This window comes from Eublepharis macularius, chromosome 5, assembly GCF_028583425.1.
Source record: "Eublepharis macularius isolate TG4126 chromosome 5, MPM_Emac_v1.0, whole genome shotgun sequence".
NCBI lineage: Eukaryota > Metazoa > Chordata > Lepidosauria > Squamata > Eublepharidae > Eublepharis > Eublepharis macularius.
The window spans coordinates 60,488,724-60,509,784 of NC_072794.1; the positions used below are offsets into that span (position 1 = coordinate 60,488,724).

General features: G+C 42.0%; 2 protein-coding genes across 2 annotated transcripts in view; both read right to left on the reverse strand.

Annotated features, from left to right (window-relative positions):
* Nucleotides 1–1,951: 1,951 nt before the first annotated feature.
* The window catches only part of SAMD13 (sterile alpha motif domain containing 13), a 63,076-nt gene continuing 43,966 nt past the window's right edge, over nt 1,952–21,061 (reverse strand). The window contains exons 3-4 of the mRNA XM_054981004.1: nt 18,805–18,916; nt 1,952–3,767 (exon numbers count right to left, since the gene is read on the reverse strand). Coding sequence (XP_054836979.1) covers nt 3,624–3,767; nt 18,805–18,916 — 256 coding nt within the window. The 3' untranslated portion in view covers nt 1,952–3,623. The remainder of the gene's footprint in view (nt 3,768–18,804; nt 18,917–21,061) is intronic.
* On the reverse strand, nt 9,160–9,882 carry LOC129330805 (dnaJ homolog subfamily B member 6-like). The gene is made up of 2 exons (XM_054981003.1): nt 9,671–9,882; nt 9,160–9,586 (listed from the first exon to the last, which is right to left on the reverse strand). Exons 1-2 carry the CDS (start codon nt 9,880–9,882, stop codon nt 9,160–9,162), a joined length of 639 nt encoding a protein of 212 aa, XP_054836978.1.

A 21,061-nucleotide genomic window follows, 5' to 3' on the forward strand; every position in this document is an offset into this window, starting at 1 on the left:
GCATGATTTACTCAGGCCCAGCTGCTTGCTAGTGTTCAACCACGGCTACTCCATGAGAGTCAAAGTGGTGTAGTGGTTAGAGCTTCAGATTAGGATAGGGTTAGCAACCCCCCCACTCGGGACAAAGCATCCCCCAACTCATGTGGCTGATGAGGGAAAGTGTCTGGAGGCTGTCTGGAGCCCCTGGAGCATGCAAAAAAATGGTATGTATACACACTCCAGGCATCTTCTGCTGTTATCATGCCTGGTTTAAAAGGGAAGCAATGGTATCTCAGTGGGGCCAAATCCATTTTTTGGCCAATTTGACCCCACTGTTCACCTGTCATTCCTGTTTTAAGCCAGAAGGGACATCAGTGGAAGGCCTCCAGCAGCATGCAAAATAGGAGAAGGAGCACCCCCCTGCTCCCCAGTTTAGCGTAAGGGGTGGCAATCCTAGATCAGGATCTGGGAGACTCAGGTTCAAATCCCCATTCTGCTATACAAGTTCACTGGTGACTTGGGGCCAGTCATACACTCTCAGCCTAACCTACCTCACAGGGTTGTTGTGAGGATAAAATAGAGGAGAGGAGAATGATGTAAGCTGTTTTGGGTCCCCAGAAATGCAGGGTATAGATGAAGTAAATAAATAATAAATATAGCTGAAGATGGGGGAGCAGTTCAAAGATAAGTAGGTTGGTTGGTGGAGAAGGAAACAGAGCAAGTTGAAGATATGAGGACTGCCATTAGGAGAGAAATAGTGTGGGGAGGGATGCGGGGGGAAATAACCTGCTCCCTGCAAGTTCCTCACTGTGCCACTGGGCCCAGCCTGGTGACTGGGTTGGCACCACACAACTGGGCCAGATTTTTCCCAAGTAGAGGCCACCAGGCAGAGGGAAGAAGGGAAAACTGAAAAGGAAGGGGGCAGAGAAAATAGGTTGGCTGGTGGCAGGTAGGAAAGAAGGAAGTAGGCTATGGGAGCTTTCAGGTAAAGGAAAGACAAAAAAGTGGGGGAGGGGAAAATGGGATGCCCTCCCACAAGTCTTTGTGGCTCCCTCGTATAAATATAAACAAGACTTTTAAACAGGGTAAAATGAGAAACTTAGTTAACTTATTCTCTTTTGAATGTCAAAAAGAAATCATACTAGGGCTGAACTTAATTGTAGGGTCGCCTGCCTTCAAGGGTTGCCTTTGGTGGGTGAATTTTATGGCATTATACCCCACTGAGGTCTCGTCCCTCTCCCCAGGCTTCAGCCCCAGAGCTGGCAACCCTACTTTACTGTGAGAAACATGTTGACTGAACTAGATCAGTCTCTGGTGTAATACTGTCTCACTGTAATCAACGGCCACCCCCATTCCTAAGTCATTTTATTTAGAAGTGAGGGGCTTGATTAACTTTGGCCCTGATGCAGCTGTTGTTGCAGGTAAAGAATCACATCCATCAGTGGCTTCAGATGCAGGACACCCTTGTGTACCAAAAATGATGCACCTGGACAGTGCAACGTGGTTCTGATAATGCTTGTGATCAGGGCTTTTTTTCTGGGAAAAGAGGTGGTGGAACTCAGTGAGTTGCCCTCGGAGAAAATGGTCATGTGGCTGGTGGCCTCGCCCCCGATCTCCGCTTGGTGGCGCGGAGGGCAATCTAAACGCCCCTCTGTCTGAAGATCAGGGGGGGCGGGGCCACCAGCCATGTGACCATTTTCAAGAGATTCTGGAACTCTGTTCCACCGCATTCCTGGTGAAAAAAAGCCCTGCTTGTGATACACCTTCAGCTGTGCATGTCTGCAGGGGCAACACAAGTGGAAGGCTGCTGGATGTCCCTTGCTGTATTGGGTATTAATGTATTGAGCGTTTCCAGTAAACTTTACATATTGAATCCCTTTTGTGAATACTTTGATGTTTGCACATTTGTTCGACCCATGTTTCAAAACTTTTTATAACATAAATTCACAAAATCTGTGCAGCACAGCATAAATCATGGATAAACTGAATATTTTTATTTCAATGTATAAAAAAATGGCTGTGTAAGTTGGCTCTAGAATGGTACCAGCTGTTTCAATCTTGCTCACCAGCAAGCAAGAGCAAAATACATTAGATACCATCAGAAGACTGTCCACTGCCCTTTTCAGTCCATTGTTCTGGGTAATTTGAATGCTAATGCTTTGACGAACCTCAGAATTCCACTGGTCAAAGTGGTTGGCAAATCTGTGGGATTTATCAAAAGGTAGGGTGGTCACCTTTATTATGGAAATGCTCCTGTGCTTTTAAGAACAGCCAGAACAGCATACATCCTAATGGGTATTTCTCCAACACGGAAACTTCTCCAAACATGCAGATACTGCAAAAGAAAAATCTTTATCTTCTACTCATATAGTTCTTAAAGGGACAGGACCCTGGTTAGAGCAAAATTTGCAACCCTATTAAGGTGTTTCTTACAACTTTAATATAGGACTAAGTGAAAAAAGGCATTCAGCTATGCCACAACAAATCAAACTTTCAAAAGAAAAGAAAGCTCAGAACTAAATTGAAACAAAACACAAGAAACAGTTTTGTTGATATAACAAGTCTCCAGTTAACTGACAGACCCTTCAACAGAGATCCACACTCATAAAACAGATTTCTTATAGCAAAATAAGTTTGTTACAGCACCACAAAACACTATTTAAAAATATGCAGAGATTTACATTTTTGACACTCTCCCCAGCAAAACTACTATTAAATAAGTTATAAATTAGAACAAGAATAAAACAACTTTGTCTTAAGAAGCAACACAAACCTTTAAAAATTCTACCTTCAAATTCTGAAGAACATTAGCACAAACTAGAAACAACAGTGGGAATTTACATGACCCAGTTCCATCTCTGAGCAGCCTTCCCTGCTCTGAAAAGTTATTTGTATGCACATTACAATATACAATGAACAAACCTTGAGGTCAAAAATAGGAACCCTATGAAAAATGGGGGGATTTGGGCAAATTCAGAAAAGCATACTAACGTTATGAAAGAGTTGAGGCTTCAAGTAGAAGCTCCAAAAACCAGGATCAACTTTTGCTGATCCATCCATCACTCACCAAACTATAGTGCAATCATAAGCAGAATTATACTCTTCCAAGTCCACTGAAGTCAATGGACTTGGAATGATGCAACTCTGCTTACAATTTCACTGCTAGGATATGATCACTTGGAAAATTGTCTGCATTTTCCACTAAAATGAATGGGAGTTGCACTAGATCACTAATGCAGTCTTGTGCAGCTCTCAGTTATTTCAGAGAAAGTCGTGCAGGTCTTGACGGTGGGTAGCATCCTCACATTTTATACACCACTATTTTTGTCTCGTTTCGTCAAAGTTCCTTTTGACATTTCTTTCATCTCAAAAGAGTGGATGAAAAAGAATATTTAGATGGCCATGTACCTGAATAGTGAGCAATTCCACTCTCTCCATCTGTTTAACAATAACCGTATCGCATATTGCTAAAGCTATCCAATAGGATATATATAAATATATATCTATATATCAGTCCCATTTAGTTTAAATTCTTTATGTACACATATAATCTTTTTACAAAGTTTCATTAGCCTGAAAACCAAGTCACTTAGATTTGTTATGAACAGTGGAGACACACAATAAGGGGCCAAATTGACAATACGCTATAAGGCGCTGTTCTTGAGATGCTGTGTCTGCAGAGGTTTTACGTGATATTCATAGATCTTCAGTGCTGGTCCCAGTTTTAATGAAAGTCCAGTCAGCACATCGTTCCTTGTCATCAACAGTAAAGATTTCCCATCAATTTCCTAAGTGAAAATTAATAATTAATATAAACAACATTGAAAAGCAAGAGAGTAACCAAATTTTGGCCCTTGGCACAGCTCTCAAGAGATGGCACTCAAAAACTGTGTCAGCTTGCAGGTTCATCACCAGGTGAGCAGCGTGATGCTGCTGCTGAGAGGACCACCAGCTTGATGCTGCTGCAGCAAACACTGCCCCGCCTTTCTTCTTAGCTGGAAGGAGATGGCAAAGCAAACTTGAAATTCTATGTAGAATTAACCAAATGTTTATGAAATATATAAATAATGGTTATATATGGAAAGGTTTAAGAATAAAATTATGAGGTAAACATTCATTTTATTTCCAGCTAGGATTTTGCCAGATTATAATGGACTAAGTCTGTACTGGTGGTAGTTTGCCAAGCAACAGAGCTACTTCACACCAAGATTAAAAGCCCGCCAGCCCAAGGATTTATGACTGGCTATGGGAAATATGGGAGGCATGAACTGAAGTCAATCAGTTAACAGTGCCACTTTCTGCCCCAACTTTTATGTGAAAACAACAGGCTTTGACCATAGCTCTCTACACAACAGTAAATATACATACATACACATGCGCACTAGACAAAAAAAGCAGTGTTCATGATATGAGTGTCAGCTCTGATTTAGGAAATTCTTGGAGATGAATGGGTGGTGCCTGAGGGAGCACTCCTGTGAGCAGCACAATAATGTCACTTTTGGAAGTGGTGTTGTCACACCCAGCTGGGAGCATGTGCTTTGTGCATTTGTGAAGGAGGGTAAGACTGGTAAGTACTGGGACCCTCCTCCCGTCGGTTGCCAGGGAGACCTGGCAGCTCTAATAGGCAAGGGTTGAGTTGCAGACTGCCCAGGAAAATAATGTACTGTTACTTTAATAGAGACTGAATATGTGTAAATGGGCAGTTGAGTTTTCATAGCATGGCAGTAAATAACATCAAAAAAAAGTTTTTTGCAGTCAAACTGATATTGAAGGAACAGCTAAAGGGACCAGTTTAAAAGATGGTAGCCCTAGACAGGGAATGGGGAGAACATGGTTGTGTCTACTCCCCCACCCCACTATGCTTTTTGAAATGATACCCCCCCCACACCCATGACGTTCCCACTCCCTGGTTTGGACCTCAAGGGACCTGGCGACCCTAATTATTCAGCCACAGGGCTTATTGTATCCATTCTCCTTTCTTTCCTAGTCCTGTAGCAGTCATTCCACTCAAACTCATATTTTGGAAGGATTCATGGGGTGTACTGAAAATGAAATTCGTCTTGGATCAATTTCATGTATGACAGAATTTTCAGGTATTTCATAGATAGGGATGGGGGATGGTGAGGACTTTGAGAACTGAAGGGAGTTGTTTGGGACTCTTGAAGAGTGGTAGTGAGTTTCAAATTACATTAAGAGCTAGTGGTAGGTTTTCTGTTTTTCAGACTTTCTCATTCTTCATCAGCCAGCCTACAACTTCTTTTCCTCTTAGGGTCTTAGATGATACATTAAACACAAGTTGGGGGAGGGAAAAACCTGACCCAACTCACGTTTAATGTGTGACCCAGCACTCTCCTTAAAAATAGTGTGTGGGGGCCAACTGGCTCCCAACCCAAGTAGGGCTGCCAGGTTCCCCCTGGGGGCAGGGGAATCTCTCGCTTTCAGCCTCAGTCCCTCACTACCACTCACCTTTCCAGCAGGAGGGAAAGGCTGGGGGAATGGGTCTGGAAGGCAAAAAACCTCCCCGGCCAGAGAGCAGGAGGTGTGCTCCCGCTGAGTGCAATTGGGTCCAGCAGAGGGCATGCTCCTGTGCTTCACAGGTAACCAAATTGGTCCCTGTGAAGTGAGAGAACATGCCCACAGCTGAACACGCAAGGAAGTCAACCCTGATAAGTGCCAGGTCCCCCGCCCTCCGAGCGGGAAGGTAAGGTGTCCTGGCAACCCTACTCTCAGGCATGCATGCAGTGGCATAGGAGGCTTCATTATCTTGGTGAGGAGGAGAAGGGGTCACCTCCCCCCAAGACAGTGAATGCATTTGAACAGAGTTCAACTATTTTATTTATAACTTTGTTATATCCCAAATAATTCAAAGTAAATACAACATTGTTACTTAAAGAAGAAGCTCCATGTAGTTCCACAGATTACTTCATAGAATCTCATGTAACGTGGATGAGGAGAATGTAAACTGATTATTCAGGAAAACTACATGCTGAAGATCACATCTCATGGTGGGTGCATTTTGAGTTCTGTCAGGCCCTTCAATGCTATTAAGTAGCTATAGCTAACCGATAATGAAACACATATCTGACCGTCTGGAATCTGTCTGGTCAGATGCAGTTGCCTGAAGATTTATAAGGGAAACAGAACTGCCTAAGCCAACAGCTTTGCATGAGGTGTCACCTCTGACTTGGCTGGCACCATCACACCCTCAAAACACCTCTTGGAGAAACACCTCACAGGCATTTGAATTATCACTCTGGTGTGTCTCTGCCCAGTAGTGAGAAGGGTGAGATCCTACTGGCAGCTCTGTAGCGGCAGACTATTTCCAAGCATAAGTATTTCCAAAGGATTCCATCTGCGATCTTCTGAATGCAAAAGATGGGCTCTGCTACCGAGCCCCCATCTGTATGTCATCTATAAATTATCTTCAAGGCTAAAGATACACAGTTTCTGCTGGAAGGTCACACTGCTTCAAAGCAGATTACTTTCAGAATTCAGGTTTTAGCTGCAGCTGAGGGCTGGATCCTTAGGTGCTATTCTGTCAGCAGGACAGCTGTTCTATGTTACGGAATTCTAGAAAAGGTACTGAAAATAAAACAGCCAATACTATAATGTCATTGCAAAAATCTATAGTATGGTTTGATTTAATATACTGTATAGAGCTCTGATTTCTTAAAAAGAAAATGCAGATCAGGAAACAGTGCAGAAGAGGGCAACCTTGATGATAAAGACCACTCATTGTTTTGTCTAAAACTCAGGGGCACCCAATGAAGTTGATGGGTGGTAAATTCATGACAGACAAAAGGAAATATTTCTTCACCCAATGATTAATTGAGCTGTGGAATTCACTGTCAGCAGATGTAGCGATATCCACTAGCATAAATGGTTTTAAGAGGGGACAGACATATTCATGGAAGAAAGTTCCCTCAATGGCTACTAACCAGGATGAGTAAAGGGAACTAGCAGATCCACAGGCACTAAACCTCTGAATATCAGTGCTAGGAGAAAATGCCAAGGAGAGGCCTTGACTTCTATGTCCTCTTTTTGGTCCTCCAGGACAACTGGTTAGTCACTACATGAAACAGGATGTTGGGGTAGATGGACTACTGGTCTGCTCCAGCAGAACAGCTTTTATGTTCTTATGGAAATGGAAAGCATTTCCATTTATTGAGGGTGATTTCAACCCCCACCCCCTGCAGACTCCCATTTTGTCCCCACACTGTTCCTGAGGTGTCCATTGATCTGCAGGAGCACAAGTTTGGGGATACAGAAAACTGTAATAGGAAGCAGGAAAATGGCTTCATTTACATAGGATCTGACAGCCTGCGTGGTATAATGGATAGTGTTGGATTTAGACTAAGGAGTTCAAATCTCTCTTCAGTCATGAAGTTCACCAGGGTGGCCTTGGTCCAATCCCCCTCTCTCAGCCTGACCTACTTCTCAGGAATGTTGCAAAGAGATCGTGGGATTGCCCCATATATGCTGACCAAAGCTAAGCTCCTTTTCAGAAGAGCAAGATACAACTGTGGTAAGAACAAAATAACATGAAAACACATTGCAGTGGTTTGAGGTCTGCACCGCTGAGAACTTAGACCAATCTGAAGTCAAGGAGAAGCAGGAGAATGAGTAGGAGAGATTAAGGTTAACTGAAGGTTAACAGTGGCAGGACAGGAATAAAACTGAAGAGGTACTGAAGGGCTGAATTTCTGCCATATTAAGACAGAGAAAGCTGATGGGAAGAATCTGTTCGGCTACTACACCTCCTAACACAGATATATAAAAGGAGAGCCTATACATTTATGACTAATTCCATACATGGTTGAATAATAAATACAGGAAACATTGACACAGGAAAACCCTGGAGGTGAATGATTACAACATACAATATCTAATGATCGGTGGATTCTGCTTAGTGACACCAGACTTCAAGCATCAATTCCTAGAGCATCAGCAACATTGCTCCTCCATTTTCCTCCCAGTGCTCACCAAAGCGAGGGCAGGGGCAGGAATTCCCCAACCCTCAGTGGCACCTGGCTATCCTAATCCTATGATAGCTATGAATTCAGTTGGGTCTATTGACAAGCAGTGCAACACCTGGGCCTGTACCATCTTGGAATGAAAATGATTTTTGTTTTGTTTAAATATTCACCCATGTTCAAACTTATCTGCATACGGGAAGCTAACATATTAGGAGGAGGGTCTCTAAGCTTTCATTGTACAGGGAGTGTTTAACACATGAGAGACCTGCACCATGTGCTTACCTCCCTGTATATTTAGGCTTACCATGCACCCAGTTAAGATGGCCTGGCAACCCTAAGTATATTTTGGATGCTACCTGCAAGGTCAAGTGTCCTCAGGCAAACGTCTTAGTTTCAATGTTATATAATCCCAGTCCTACACTTTCAGTGTTCCAAGTCGGGTAAGTCCAGAAAGCATTAAACCTCTGAGGGCTTCTCAGCAAGGTGTTGTCCCATAACCGATTAGAGCATCATCCCCAATAATGTTCATGTCAGCATTTGCAATAGATTTATAGCAGTGACTCACAAGTGGACAGAACTGGGAATTAACTGAAAAAGAATGTTTAGTAATAAAAGTACAAATGTCTTGAGAAATATATCACATGTGATACTAAGAACAGGAGGATGGGGAAGGTCAACCTCGTAATGAAATAAACATCATAACATTCAAATATCAAGGTCACTCAAGACATTTTGTGATGGAAAACCCAAATGTTCCCTTGTCTTGCTGTAAAAATACAATATTTAGGACAATAATCTGCTTTTCAATTCTCTCCCAAACATACTGCCCCAAGGGGCCTGCATAAAGGCCAAACTACTCTGCCATGTAATTGCCATGAGGACTTGCAGCCATACAACAGGAGTGAGTTCCCTGTAGTAGCTCAATTTTAAAGCATAGTAAGCTGGTCAGTACTTGGATGGGAGACCACCACAGAAGTCCAGAGTTCCTATGCAGAAGCAGGCAATGGCAAACCTTAGTCTCTTGCCTTGAAAACCCAAGCAGGGGTCGCCATAACTTGACGGCACTCTCCACCTCCTTCTCCACCACCAGCAGCCTTAAACCCTGCCTCTGACAAGACTTCTACCAGTTCATCACACTATGTTAAATATAGCTCAATAGCCAAGCACAAAAACTGATCCTTACCAAATAATGCTTGGGAACACATCAGTGAGAAATCAGCTTCTCTTCAACTTTAACTCTTTCTTTGCCATCCACCACAATTCTCTTTGTAATGATCTCTTTGCCATTAATAATCTTTCTGGTAGTTATGATGGATTTGAACCTGACATTCCCACTGTTGTTCAGAGATGTGATGGAAGAACTGGAGCAACCCCCAGGGGTTTTAGAACCAAACGAAGTAAATCCAGTTCCTGCAACTGGAGATACCCCTCTGATGGAGGCAGAAATGTCATCAATCAGGTCACCGAAGATATTCAGTGAAAAGGAGTCTGTTTCCATGTGTACATTCAGGTGTGGGCCATGAGCACCCAATTCAATGTCAACAACTCTTTCTTTGACTCTGTCTTCATCATTATATCTTCTTCCATGGTCACCTCTTTCTCCCCTTCGTCTCTCTTTTTCACTTGTGTGCCTTTGGCTGGATCTCTCTCTTTCTCCGTCAACATTGTGTCTGTTTCCATGGTCACTTCTTTGTCTTTCTTTTTCACTTGTGTGCCTGTGGCTGAATTTGTCATACATGTCCCTCTTTTTAGCATCAGATAAGACTTCATATGCTTTTGATATTTCTAGGAATTTTTTCTCTGCTGCCTCCCTATCCTCTGGATTTTTATCAGGATGAACTTTTAAGGCCAATTTTCGGTATGCCTTTTTAATGTTATCCACAGATGCATTTCTTTGCACTCCCAGAATGTCATAGTAATTTATCATCTTCTTAAAATCGTGTCCTAACAATACTATTCACTTATTCCTGGTGAAAGTTGGAATACTATACTACCTGTTGACACCCTATCAGTTTCACAGTTGAAAGGTAAAGTGCATTTTTTAAAAGAAAATCAGCTTTTAATATTGGTAAATACCACATATCCTAGTGTGTACCTTCATGCTTGGGCATTCAAGCAGAGGGGACTGCTTTAACAGCCAACTGATTTCAAACAAGCACAAACAGTCCACTCCCAGGGAGAAATTGTGACATCACCATTACATCAGCTAACAGCTAGATTTCATTAATTTGCATATTGCAATCCCATTGGTTATAAGCTTGCGATGCTTACCTTTTAAAAGTAGATATCAGAGAAGAACAACAGCGTAGGGAGGAACGCAGTTGTGCTATTTTGATTCTGACAATTGCCAATGAATGTTTTACTTTATCCTATACACGTATAAAACACAGGATATGAAAAAATCTACACTTAACTCGTACTCTCACTTGTCCCAGTTGCATTGCCAAGACATATGCTTTTTCAAAGATAGACATGATAGCAAAGCTGTAGATATTATCTGTAGATACAGCATTCCAGGAACTTAACAGAATGATTTTAATGAACAAAATATCTGTAATTCTAATTTTAAATGTCCATCTTCATAACGTCCTTTTAGGATTATGAAATGTCTTTAGATACATGTGATGCAGATGCTACCTGAAAAGATCATTTAGAGACAAATTGTAAGGAATTACTCATGCCTTTATATTTGACTGTCGCCTTTTTCAATTTAGTTAAGACTCATAGACTTCGTTTGCTGGTTTCACTGAATTTTTTTACCCATTTCTCTTTGCCTTTGTGTAATCTTGAGATTTAATATGAACAGAAAACTCAGTAAGTAAAATAAGCAGTTGTATTCATTAGCAGCATAGTATTAAAACATATTTCTTTTAAACCATCCAGAATCTTTCCTCTTTGTTCTCCCTCACTTCACGACCTTCTTCAGAAATGCCTCAAGTAAGGCAGCATCCACCCCCATCTGTGACTATTCCTATTCAGAGGAATGTGTATCCATGCGGTTCTTCTGTGGCCATGGTTACTATGCCATGCCTACAGAAGAAAGACAATTTTGTATATGCCGCTAATAGTATGGATCTCTCCCTAAGAAGTCTTCAGAGGTATATGTAGAAAGGGTTGTCCATATGACTAGTTCTGATGCAATGGTAAGACAGTAAAGTCAAGACGTTGTTCTTGGAGCTATGAGCAGTATTAAGTTCAGTTGCCATATCCAACATTCCTGTTGTTATCTCTTGTAAGAATGCATTGGAAATTCCTCAAGGCAAGATAAGTCACAAATGTGTATGGACTTTTAGACCCACCATGAGTTTGCAACCGCATAGCACTAGTATTTCTGAAGGGATTCAGTTCACAACAAGTCCACATCCATGAAAAACCACAGCAATCTAGGCAACAAGTTGTGGCTACATATTCCATTGTGTATTGCACTTTTTTTTAAAAGTCCTTAGTTCCTCTTGATTTCCAATTTCCAGTCACTGCAGACCCCACAGATATTGTAGGGGTCTCTGAATACCTTTACAGCAGCTACCACATGCTAAACAAACTGTGTTAATTCAAATTAAAGACCACCATAATTCACTCTGTGTGGGGCTGCCCCTTGAGGACTACTCAGAAGCTTCAGCTCAAGTAAAATACAGCACCTCACGTATTGACAGGTACTAGGTGATATGAGCAACTCTCTCCAGTGACTAAACACTGCAGGCCAACTTCAGCATATCATTAGAGCTGTTCTGAGCATCAACTGGAAGCAAAGAAAGACTTTCTTCAATCACAAGCCATTAAGGCAAATTGATATCCTCCATAATATAAGTCATCCTTAATACAGAAAAGCCATGGGGCAACTCTGGATAACTGAACGCTAACCAAACCATGACTGAAAGCCTGGTTGTGGATTCCTTTTTTGAATACAAGTTCTGCCATCAAATATCTAGATTGCTGATCCTTGGGTGCAAAAACACAGGTTTGCTTTGAGATAATTCTTGTAGAGCTTCAGGCCATTTACCAGGTCCAGGTTGGGAAATTCCTGGAGATTTTCGGGATGGACCCTGGAGAGGGAGGAGTTTGGAGAGGAGAGGGACTTCAGCAGGGTATAATTAGGGTCTCCAGGTCCCTCTTCCTTCCCGCTGGGAGGGTAGGTTCCCTGACACTTACCTCGTGTTGGGCACAAGGTTATGCTTTGTGCATGCATGCCCCAGAACTGACGCAGTGATGTCACTTCCTGAAGTGAGTCACTGCGCCAGCCACACAAGCGTTCCTGTGCTCCGCAAGGGGCCAATTCAGCCCATTTGGGGCCCAAATCAGCCCCCAACAAAGTGTGGGAACGCTCCTGCGGCAAGTGCGACAATGTCACTTCCTGAAGTGACGTCACCATGCCCCCAGGGAGCACGTGCACTGTGCATGTTCCCTGGGTGCCTGCTGGTGGGGGGTAACCTCCAGGGCGGGCTTGCTACCTCCCGCTGATCACTGGGCGATTGGTGGGTGAAGGGGCAAATCCCCAGGAGTTTGCCTGCCACCAGTGGGCACCTGGGAACCCTAGGTATAATGCCTAGCCATTTTCCTCAGAGGAACTGATCTCTGAGACCTAGTGATGAACTGTAAATCTGAGAGATCTCCAGCCACCACCCGGAGGCTGACAACCCTAATTTCTACATAGGTTATCTGCTCCAGGCTCAATGCTTCTGGGAGGTGGGTTTTTTCCTGCTTCACTATACTATTGTGGAGCATCCGTGCATCTCTTGAGGTTTTCCTAACTTTTCTCTGATTTTTCTCAAACTTGCTTTGTTCCAAAGTTTGGAAAAGACTGCAGTAATGCAGAGTCTCTCTACACAAAACATAGAGATGCTCACGTGACTTACTTTCTTTTTTTTTAATTTAAAGATTTTATTTAAAAAGAAAATTTGTGAAAATAGAAAGTGTATAATAAAAGATTACACAAATAGTAGATTGGAAATTAACTTGAGACTTATACAATCTTGTATAGACAGTACATATAAAATTGTTTTGAGACTTGTACAAGCACTGCATTTAAACTTACATTAAACTAATAAAAGAATACATTCAAAATTTGCCATACCTAAACATAGTTGCATAATAGTTCTCCTTCTCGTCTTCCCCACTTTGGTTAATTTTACCTATACTAACTACAATATCAGCTTATTTCTTTTAATTCTTATCTTTATACTAAATTGCCTTAATTGAAGTTAATTTCTTCCTAAGTAATCAAAGAGATCCTTCGTTTCCCCCCAAAATTCGGCGATTGGTCTATTATGTAAGTAGGTAGTCAGTTTAGCCATTAATGCATATTCATGAATCTTCTCTCTCCACTCTAACACATAAGGACAGATATCTGTTTTCCATTTTGTTGCAAACAATACTCTTGCTGCTGTCACCATGTAATGGAAAAGATTTCCCTGTTCTTTTTTGATATTAGTTGGTAGGATATTTAAAAACATATTTTCCGGATTTCAAATCTAAGTTTGAGAATCTTATGCATCTCTTCATGAATCTTTATAGAATATTTTTGCGTTTTCTTACATATGATAAAACATTGCATCCACACTCTGACATTTCCAACAGTGTCCACTGTAACCTTTACTAATTCTCAATGTCTCTGGAAGTAATGTTCCATCTGAAAAACATTTTATACCAATTCTCTCTCAGTAACTGGCAATCTGTAAATTTTATGTCCTTAGTCTATACATTTCCCCATACATTCATTGAGATAGTTTCTCCGAAGTTTTCCATCCATTTTATCATACAAGTTTTTACTTGCTCCATTTCTGTATGATATCGCGGTAAGATTTTATAAATCTTCCCCAAAAGATGCTTCAGATCTCCAGATATTAATAGTTTATACTGTGTTTTTTCTCTCAACTTACCACCTTCATTAAGAGTTTCTTCCTTTAATCTTGATACTGTTTGAAAATATATCAGCTATGGAATATATTTGCCTTGAGCTTAGATTTGCGTTACTTACTTTCTGTGTGTACTCTGTCTTCAAGTGTGCTCTGTCTCCCTAGCAGTACATGTGTATCCGCAACGGAATAACAAGTGTAAGATCTTTCACTTGATCCTACTCGTGTAAGGTGTCTTCTGTACAGAGAATTGTAGTCTGGCTTTACCCACCCATACGGCAGCCATTTCCCCTGATCCTATCCCCACAGCAGTCACTTCCTCCACAGGCCAGCAGGGGGCTTTTTATTTTTTTCCCCATAAATTGGAAGAAGAATATCATTATGTCAATATACCACTGTAACAATATGTGTAAGATTATTTGGATTCTCAGCTTACTTTTTAAAGTGTGGTGTAGTGGCTAGAGTGACAGACTAGAATCTGGGTGACCCAAGTTTAATTCTCTGGTCTGCCACTGAAGCCTACTGGGTGACCTCAGGCCAGTCACATACCCTCAGCCTACCTCACTGGGTTGTTGTGAGGATAAAACAGAGGATGGGAGAATGATGTAAGCCACTTTGGGTCCTTACTGGGGAGAAAAGTGGGGTATAAATGAAGTAAAATAAAAAAAAATTGAAGTCTCTAGCCCCTATAGGGGGAGTGGCATATCTTCACAACAGAAGGAGCATGAAACCTACTTTTTTAAAAATGAAGACTGGGAATTCACAGAACCTGTTACACCTATTGGTACAATAGTATATTGATACAACAGTATTCTAGTGCAGATTAAAAAACAAACAATTACAAAAGCCCCAGTGTCCCAGAGGAGCGGAGGGGACTAGGGCTGGGAAACTGTAGGGAAACCTGCCATATGGAAGCCCCATTGCCACTGCACTTTATCTGCACCTGCACCAGTGATAGGGATACTACACAGGTCCCTTCTCATGTGGAAATCACTTTAGTTGCTTCCTGCATTTAAGATGGCTTTATTTGTTGGTGATGTAATCAGTCAGGCAGCACCATATTACATATGTGGTGGTATTGTACATGTGTCCAGATATTTGTAAAGAGTGCTGTAAAGAAACTCTGTGGTATGACTGGATATGGGAGTCTATTGAGACTTGTTATATTATTAGACGACCTAAATATTTATTTATTTTACTTTATTTATACCCTGCCTTTCTTTCCAATGAGGGCCAAAACTATCTTATTCAGCAGCGGCGCCAGGGTTTTTAGTGTTTGCAGCCAGCCAGTAGGCTGGGCGCCCCCGCGTGCACACACGCACACACGCACCGGCCTGCATGATGACATCACATGTGATGTCATCACAGGTGCGCGCGCCACTAGCCTGATCACTGCAGCGGGCGGCTGGGACGGCGTGTGGGTGGCCTCCGAGCTCTCCCGCTCGGTTGCCCTGTGCTGCCGCAGACGCCAGCCCACGGCTGCTGAGCCCAGCCAGGGGCTTGTGCCGGTGGCGGTGGCAGCAAGGGGCGGGACGACTAGGAGGCTGCAGCTCCGTGGCGCACACTCCTGCCCCCCACGCCTCCTCCGGCACCCTGCACCCTAAGGCCACCGCCTACCTGGCTTCAACGGGTGCGCCAGCGCTGATCTTATTCTTCTCTCCTTCATTTTAACCTCATAACAATCCTGTGAGGTAATTTAGGCTGAGAGTGTGCAACTGGCCAAAGGTCTCTGCGCCAGCTTCCATGGCAGAGTGAAGATTCGAACCTGGGTCTCCCAGATCCTAGCCTCTCACTTTAGTCACTACACCACAGTGGCTGTCTGTAAGTTCTGTAATAAGGTAGCATTAATGTCTGGTGGGCATATAGTACTACACAGATTCCTCTAGTAAAATAGTTCACAGAAACAGAATTACCAGTAGTAGAAGAATGATATGAAAAATTTGGTATAGCGTGCGTAGGAAAAGACAACCAAGTTTCATATGTCAGTGGGAAAAAATGATTTAAACAACATATGCTTAGAGCATTGGCAACCATTTTGTCTCGATATAGTATCAAAGCAGGAGGAAGCATTAGGAAAAAAACATTAATCACAGTGCAAGTGCTAAGTTTGTAGATCTGTCTTTTTTATTTTCTATCATTTTTGTGTGTGTGCAAAATTAATAAATATATTATACAAAAAGAATATTGCTTAAACAATACACAGGACAGTGAGGCAGATTTACAGAGACTACATCTACCTTGTCTGGTTACCTGTATATTATCACCAGCTATTGCCTTCTATTGCTATGTAGTGCTGACTGTCCAGTGTCCACAGAAGGCCCATTTTGGATTGTTAAAGCTGGATGGAACAGAAACAGTACCAGACCTATGTGGTAATGTAATTTGTTTCTCACAGACCAAAAAGGGCAAGGTGAATACTTCAAGAAATATATATTAGTGAGCATAATGTCAGCAAGAGCACATCCATAAGCAAAGAGGAGAACATGGATTAGCAGCTCAGCATATCCATCCTTTTCTTTAAACTAGCGGGGATTAAAAAATCACCATAATCAAGATGAAAATGAATGCATACTTCTTGATCAGTATCCATAAGGTATCTGCTAGAAGAGCCAGAGAGACTAAAAAGGAGTGGTGCTAAAACACCAAACCCTGCTTTGGGTGCCACCCATTTCCAATTAAGACAAGGAAGTCAGAAAAGGAGTGGCTATGTTGGAAGAAATGTGTATCTTTGGATGAGTGCTTAGAGAAAGTCCTGACAGCAGTCATACAAGACTCTGGAGTCTGAATGAATGAATGAATGGAGTCCAGATATTGTCCATAGAGAAATCCATGCAGGCAAATCAAAAGAACCATGTGTAGGGTTACTATCACTGGTTGGGAAATTCCTGGAGATTTGGGGGTACAGCCTGGGGAAAGTGAGGTTTGGAGAGGAGAGAGAATTCAGAAGGGTATAATGCCATAGGTTCCCCCCCCCCCGCCAAAGCAGCCATATTGTCCAGGGGAACTGATCTCTGTAGTCTGGAGATTAGGTGTAATTCCAGGAGATATGTAGACCCCTACTGGAAGGTTAGCACCCCTGCCCATGTAGTATAGCAGTTAGATGGCCGACTAGGACCTGGGAGACCCCACTTGATCATGGAGATTACCGGGCAATCTTAGGCCAGTCAATCTCTAGGCCTAACTTGCTTTAAATACTTGTTATGAGGACAAAACGAAAGTGAAGGAACCATGTACTCCACCATGTAGCTCTTTGAAGGGCTTGTTCAAACTATTTAACTGCTCTGGAGAACTGCAGGGAAGCAGCGGCATAGAAAGAAGCAACTGCCTCTCATCCTTGCTGCTGGCCCATGGGGCCCAGGCAGCATTGCTGGAGTCCACCCTGGATCAGACTGGCACTAGGGAGGGGACCAGGACCGGGGTCTCTTCCCTGTCAGCAATCTTTCTTTGTTTCCTGCTGCTCAGCTGCAACAGAAGGGAGTTGGAGATCTTTGGGAAGTACTACCCAGGTCCTAACAGTCAGGATGTAGCAATGTTTCCCAAGGATAGCTAAGCCTTTCAGACTACAACTGGGGAGAGAGGTGAAGGGATAAGGATCAAGAATAGTTAAGAGCAGGTTAGAGACAAAGGTACTGCATTAAAAAAATGCAATCTCTTAGCCTACTCTTGGCAGCTCTTGTCCCTTTCTCTGTTCCCAAGCACAACTGGAGGGCCTAGTTGCATGGTGGGAAACCTGCAAGGACTTCTGTGAGGTACTTCACTTTCCACTGTATCCCCTTCCCCACACTATTTCCTGTTTCCTTCCTCCTGGCAGCCTCCATATGCTCACCTTTCCCTAGGTCCTTCTCTCCTTCAAACCCATTAAACATCTTACCTTTTATCTGCCCCCTTGTCTTCACCTATATTTCTTAATTTACTTCATTTATATACTGCCTTTCTCCACAATGAGGGCCCAAAGCAACTTATATCATTCTCCTTGCCTCCATATTATCCTCAGAACAACGTGAGGCAGATTAGGCTGAGAGTGTGTGACTGTATCAAAGTCACCTAGTGAAATTCCACAGCATAATGGGGATTTGAACCTGGGTCCCCCACATCCTACTCTGAAACTCTAACCACTACGCTACACTGACTTTGGGGGAAGGGCTGCTGCTGAACAATAGCAAGCAGCAAGGCCTAGGTGAGTCAAGCAAGTCATGTAGTATCAAGTCACCTGGTGGTTGCTTCTGGGCCTGGCCCCAATGAGTCCTCCCTTAAAGGCCAAAACAACCCTGGAAAGGGCCCTGCCCCTTTCCCCTGCCTTTCCCTGACAGAAGCCAAGCATGGAATACTGCCTAAACTGTTATGGATGCATAGCAACAGCCACTGAAGGCATCTGGTTAAACCTACAGGTGCTCCTTTTACTGTTTTGGGTTTTTTTAACCTCCCAATGTATTTTTTAGATTTTTCTGCAAAGCTGGGGCATTTTTCAGGTGTGTAGGAAGATCTGTCTTGCCCATTCATGGCTCCAATTTCCACAGTTAAGTATCCTCAGATCAGGGCCACTTGGCCATTAGTTTATAAGATAGGATTATAGTCTATTGCAAAGTTTACTGTATGTATCGCCTTCCTGTTACTGAATTGTCTTCTACTTCTGTTTCTATATTATGGCATTGGTATGCCTTAGACAGTTTTTGTTGTTGCTGTTTGAGTCCTACTGTGTTGTTTATTGGAGATCCTTGCTGGCTGATCAAACTATTTGAAAATTTTGTAATCTGCATTGAGTTTCAGAAAGAAAGGCAGATATAAAGAAAGATATAAAGTAAATAAAATAAAAATAAACCAATAATACTTGTGAAAGAAGTAATCAAAGTAATTATTCTGCTACCTATTTAATGTTCTAGAATAAATAATTCAATAATATTATCCTAAATGACATTTGTCAGTAAAGGCCTCATCTCAAGAATCAGGGCGAAAGTGGATATCAAAAGGCTAACATGGATTATCCAAACAGATTTTACCTGCTCTTGAAAAGCATTAGCTTGTTCTTCAAAGCCCACTGTTCTAAAATAATTCACCACATCTGTAACTGCCCAGTCAGCAGGATCAGGAGGTCTTCCATTCTCTACCAAGCTACAAAGTGAAAATGCAGACAGATGTTATTGATATTGATAACAACAATATTGATATTGACAATATTGATATTGATAATAACAACAGAACTTCTGATAATATCAATATTGATAATATTAATATACCGAAGTACCATATGCTGCTTCAGCCTATGTAACCTACCTGTGGTTCATTTACAGTGCAATGCTATGTACACTTATATGGGAATAATCTTCACAGAATAATCTTCACAGAACAAACTGTGATAAGATTGCACCATTAAAACGGAAGAATGCCATAAAACAAGGAAGGCACACTTATGAGTTTGACAGCGTTTCTTTGCAAGGCAATCTTGTTCTTAAGATAGAATAGATCAGTTCCGACATAAAACCTAAATACTTAATTGTAAACTGAACTCTGTAACTCATATTATTTCCCCCCAGTTCATCGTTTTACCAGCAAGTCAATATTTCTTTTCTGCCTTCAAGATCCACCTGGATTAAAGTTATAAGAAATATTCCATATGGTGCTTTCATCGAAACAAAGGTTTAATTTACAACATATGAAGTGCGCTTAAATTTCTTCCAGCAACTATCTAGAATAAACTTCACCTGTATCCTTAAGTGTAGATGATCCCATAACAGACTCTTTTTAAGAACCTTTAAGAAGACTAAGAGTGGTCTAAATGGGATCCTAACTTGAGACACTAGTCCTTGAACTTGTCTCTACTGGCATAATCCAGAAGAACACACTGAAGGAATAAATAAGGGTCTCGTTGATGGTTATTCCAAGATAAATAAGAAAAACAGCAATTTAAAAGCCCATTCAAGGGCTTGGCAGCTTCAGTCGTTTTTTGAAGGATTGCATGGAAATATTATCACTTTCTATACAGTATTTTGCAGTTGTAGAATAAGTGGCACCCAGTTAATAGCTAAATGCATGCATGGAAAGAAAAAACAGCCAAAGTTTTGTATGTGTGCACCAAACAAATCTGAACTTTTCAGTCTCTTTAATTTTTTTCTTTAATTAATTTTTATTTTATTAAAACTTTTCAGTCTCTATACATTACACAAGGGAGGGAGGGCAGCATGTATAGCCTGATCTCGTTAGATCTCAGAAACTAAGCAGGATCAGTACTTGGATGGGCGACCACCAAGGAAGACTCTGCAGAGGAAAGCAATGGCCAACCACCTCCACTTCTCACTTGCCTTGAAATCCCCTTGCTGGGGTTGCCATAAGTTGGTTGCAACTCGATGGCACATAAACATACATATTATATAAATTACATTATCTTTGGATTTTTTTCTTATTTTGTATGATTTGACAATTTTTACTATTTTGCATAGTTCTGCTCTGTCAGGGACCCATATGGCACATTGAAATGCTTGCTTCTTGTCCACTTGAAATTTTATTCAGCCATTTCTTTGGTCTCTGAGATTCACCAGGCATTATCATAGACTCATAGGTTGGAAGGTATCTCTAGGGTCATCTAGTCCAACCCCCTGCACAATGCAGGAAATTCACAACCACCCCTCCAACTGCCCCAGTGATCCCCACCCCACTCCATGCCCAGAAAATGACAAAATACCTCCAGGATCCCTAGCCAAACTGAAAAATTGCTACGTGACTCCAAGGTAGCAAAAGGCATTACCCTGGGCATGTAAGAAAGCCATGAGAACTAAGCACTGATGTAACCCATTCTCCCCTCCCCCTCATGATATGCCCAGGTTCACAGAATCAGCATTGCTGTCAGATGGCCATCTAGCCTCTGCTTAAAAACTTCCAAAGGAGAGCCCACCTCCCAAGAAAGCCTGTTCCACTGAGGGACCACTCTAACTGTCAGGAAGTTCTTCCTAATGTTTAGCCGAAAGCTCTTTTGATTTAATTTCAAGCCATTGGTTCTGGTCCAACCTTCTGAGGCAGCAAAAAACAACTCTGCACCATCCTCTATATGACAACCCTTCAAGTACTTGAAGATAGTTATCATATTACCTCTCAGTCTGCTCCTCTTCAGGCTAAACATTCCAAGCTCTTTCAACCTTCCCTCATAGGAATTGGTCTCCAGACCCCTCACCATCTTCATTGCCCTCCTCTGGATATGTTCCAGCTTGTCTATATCTTTCTTAAATTGTGGTGCCCCAAACTGAACACAATACTCTAGGTGAA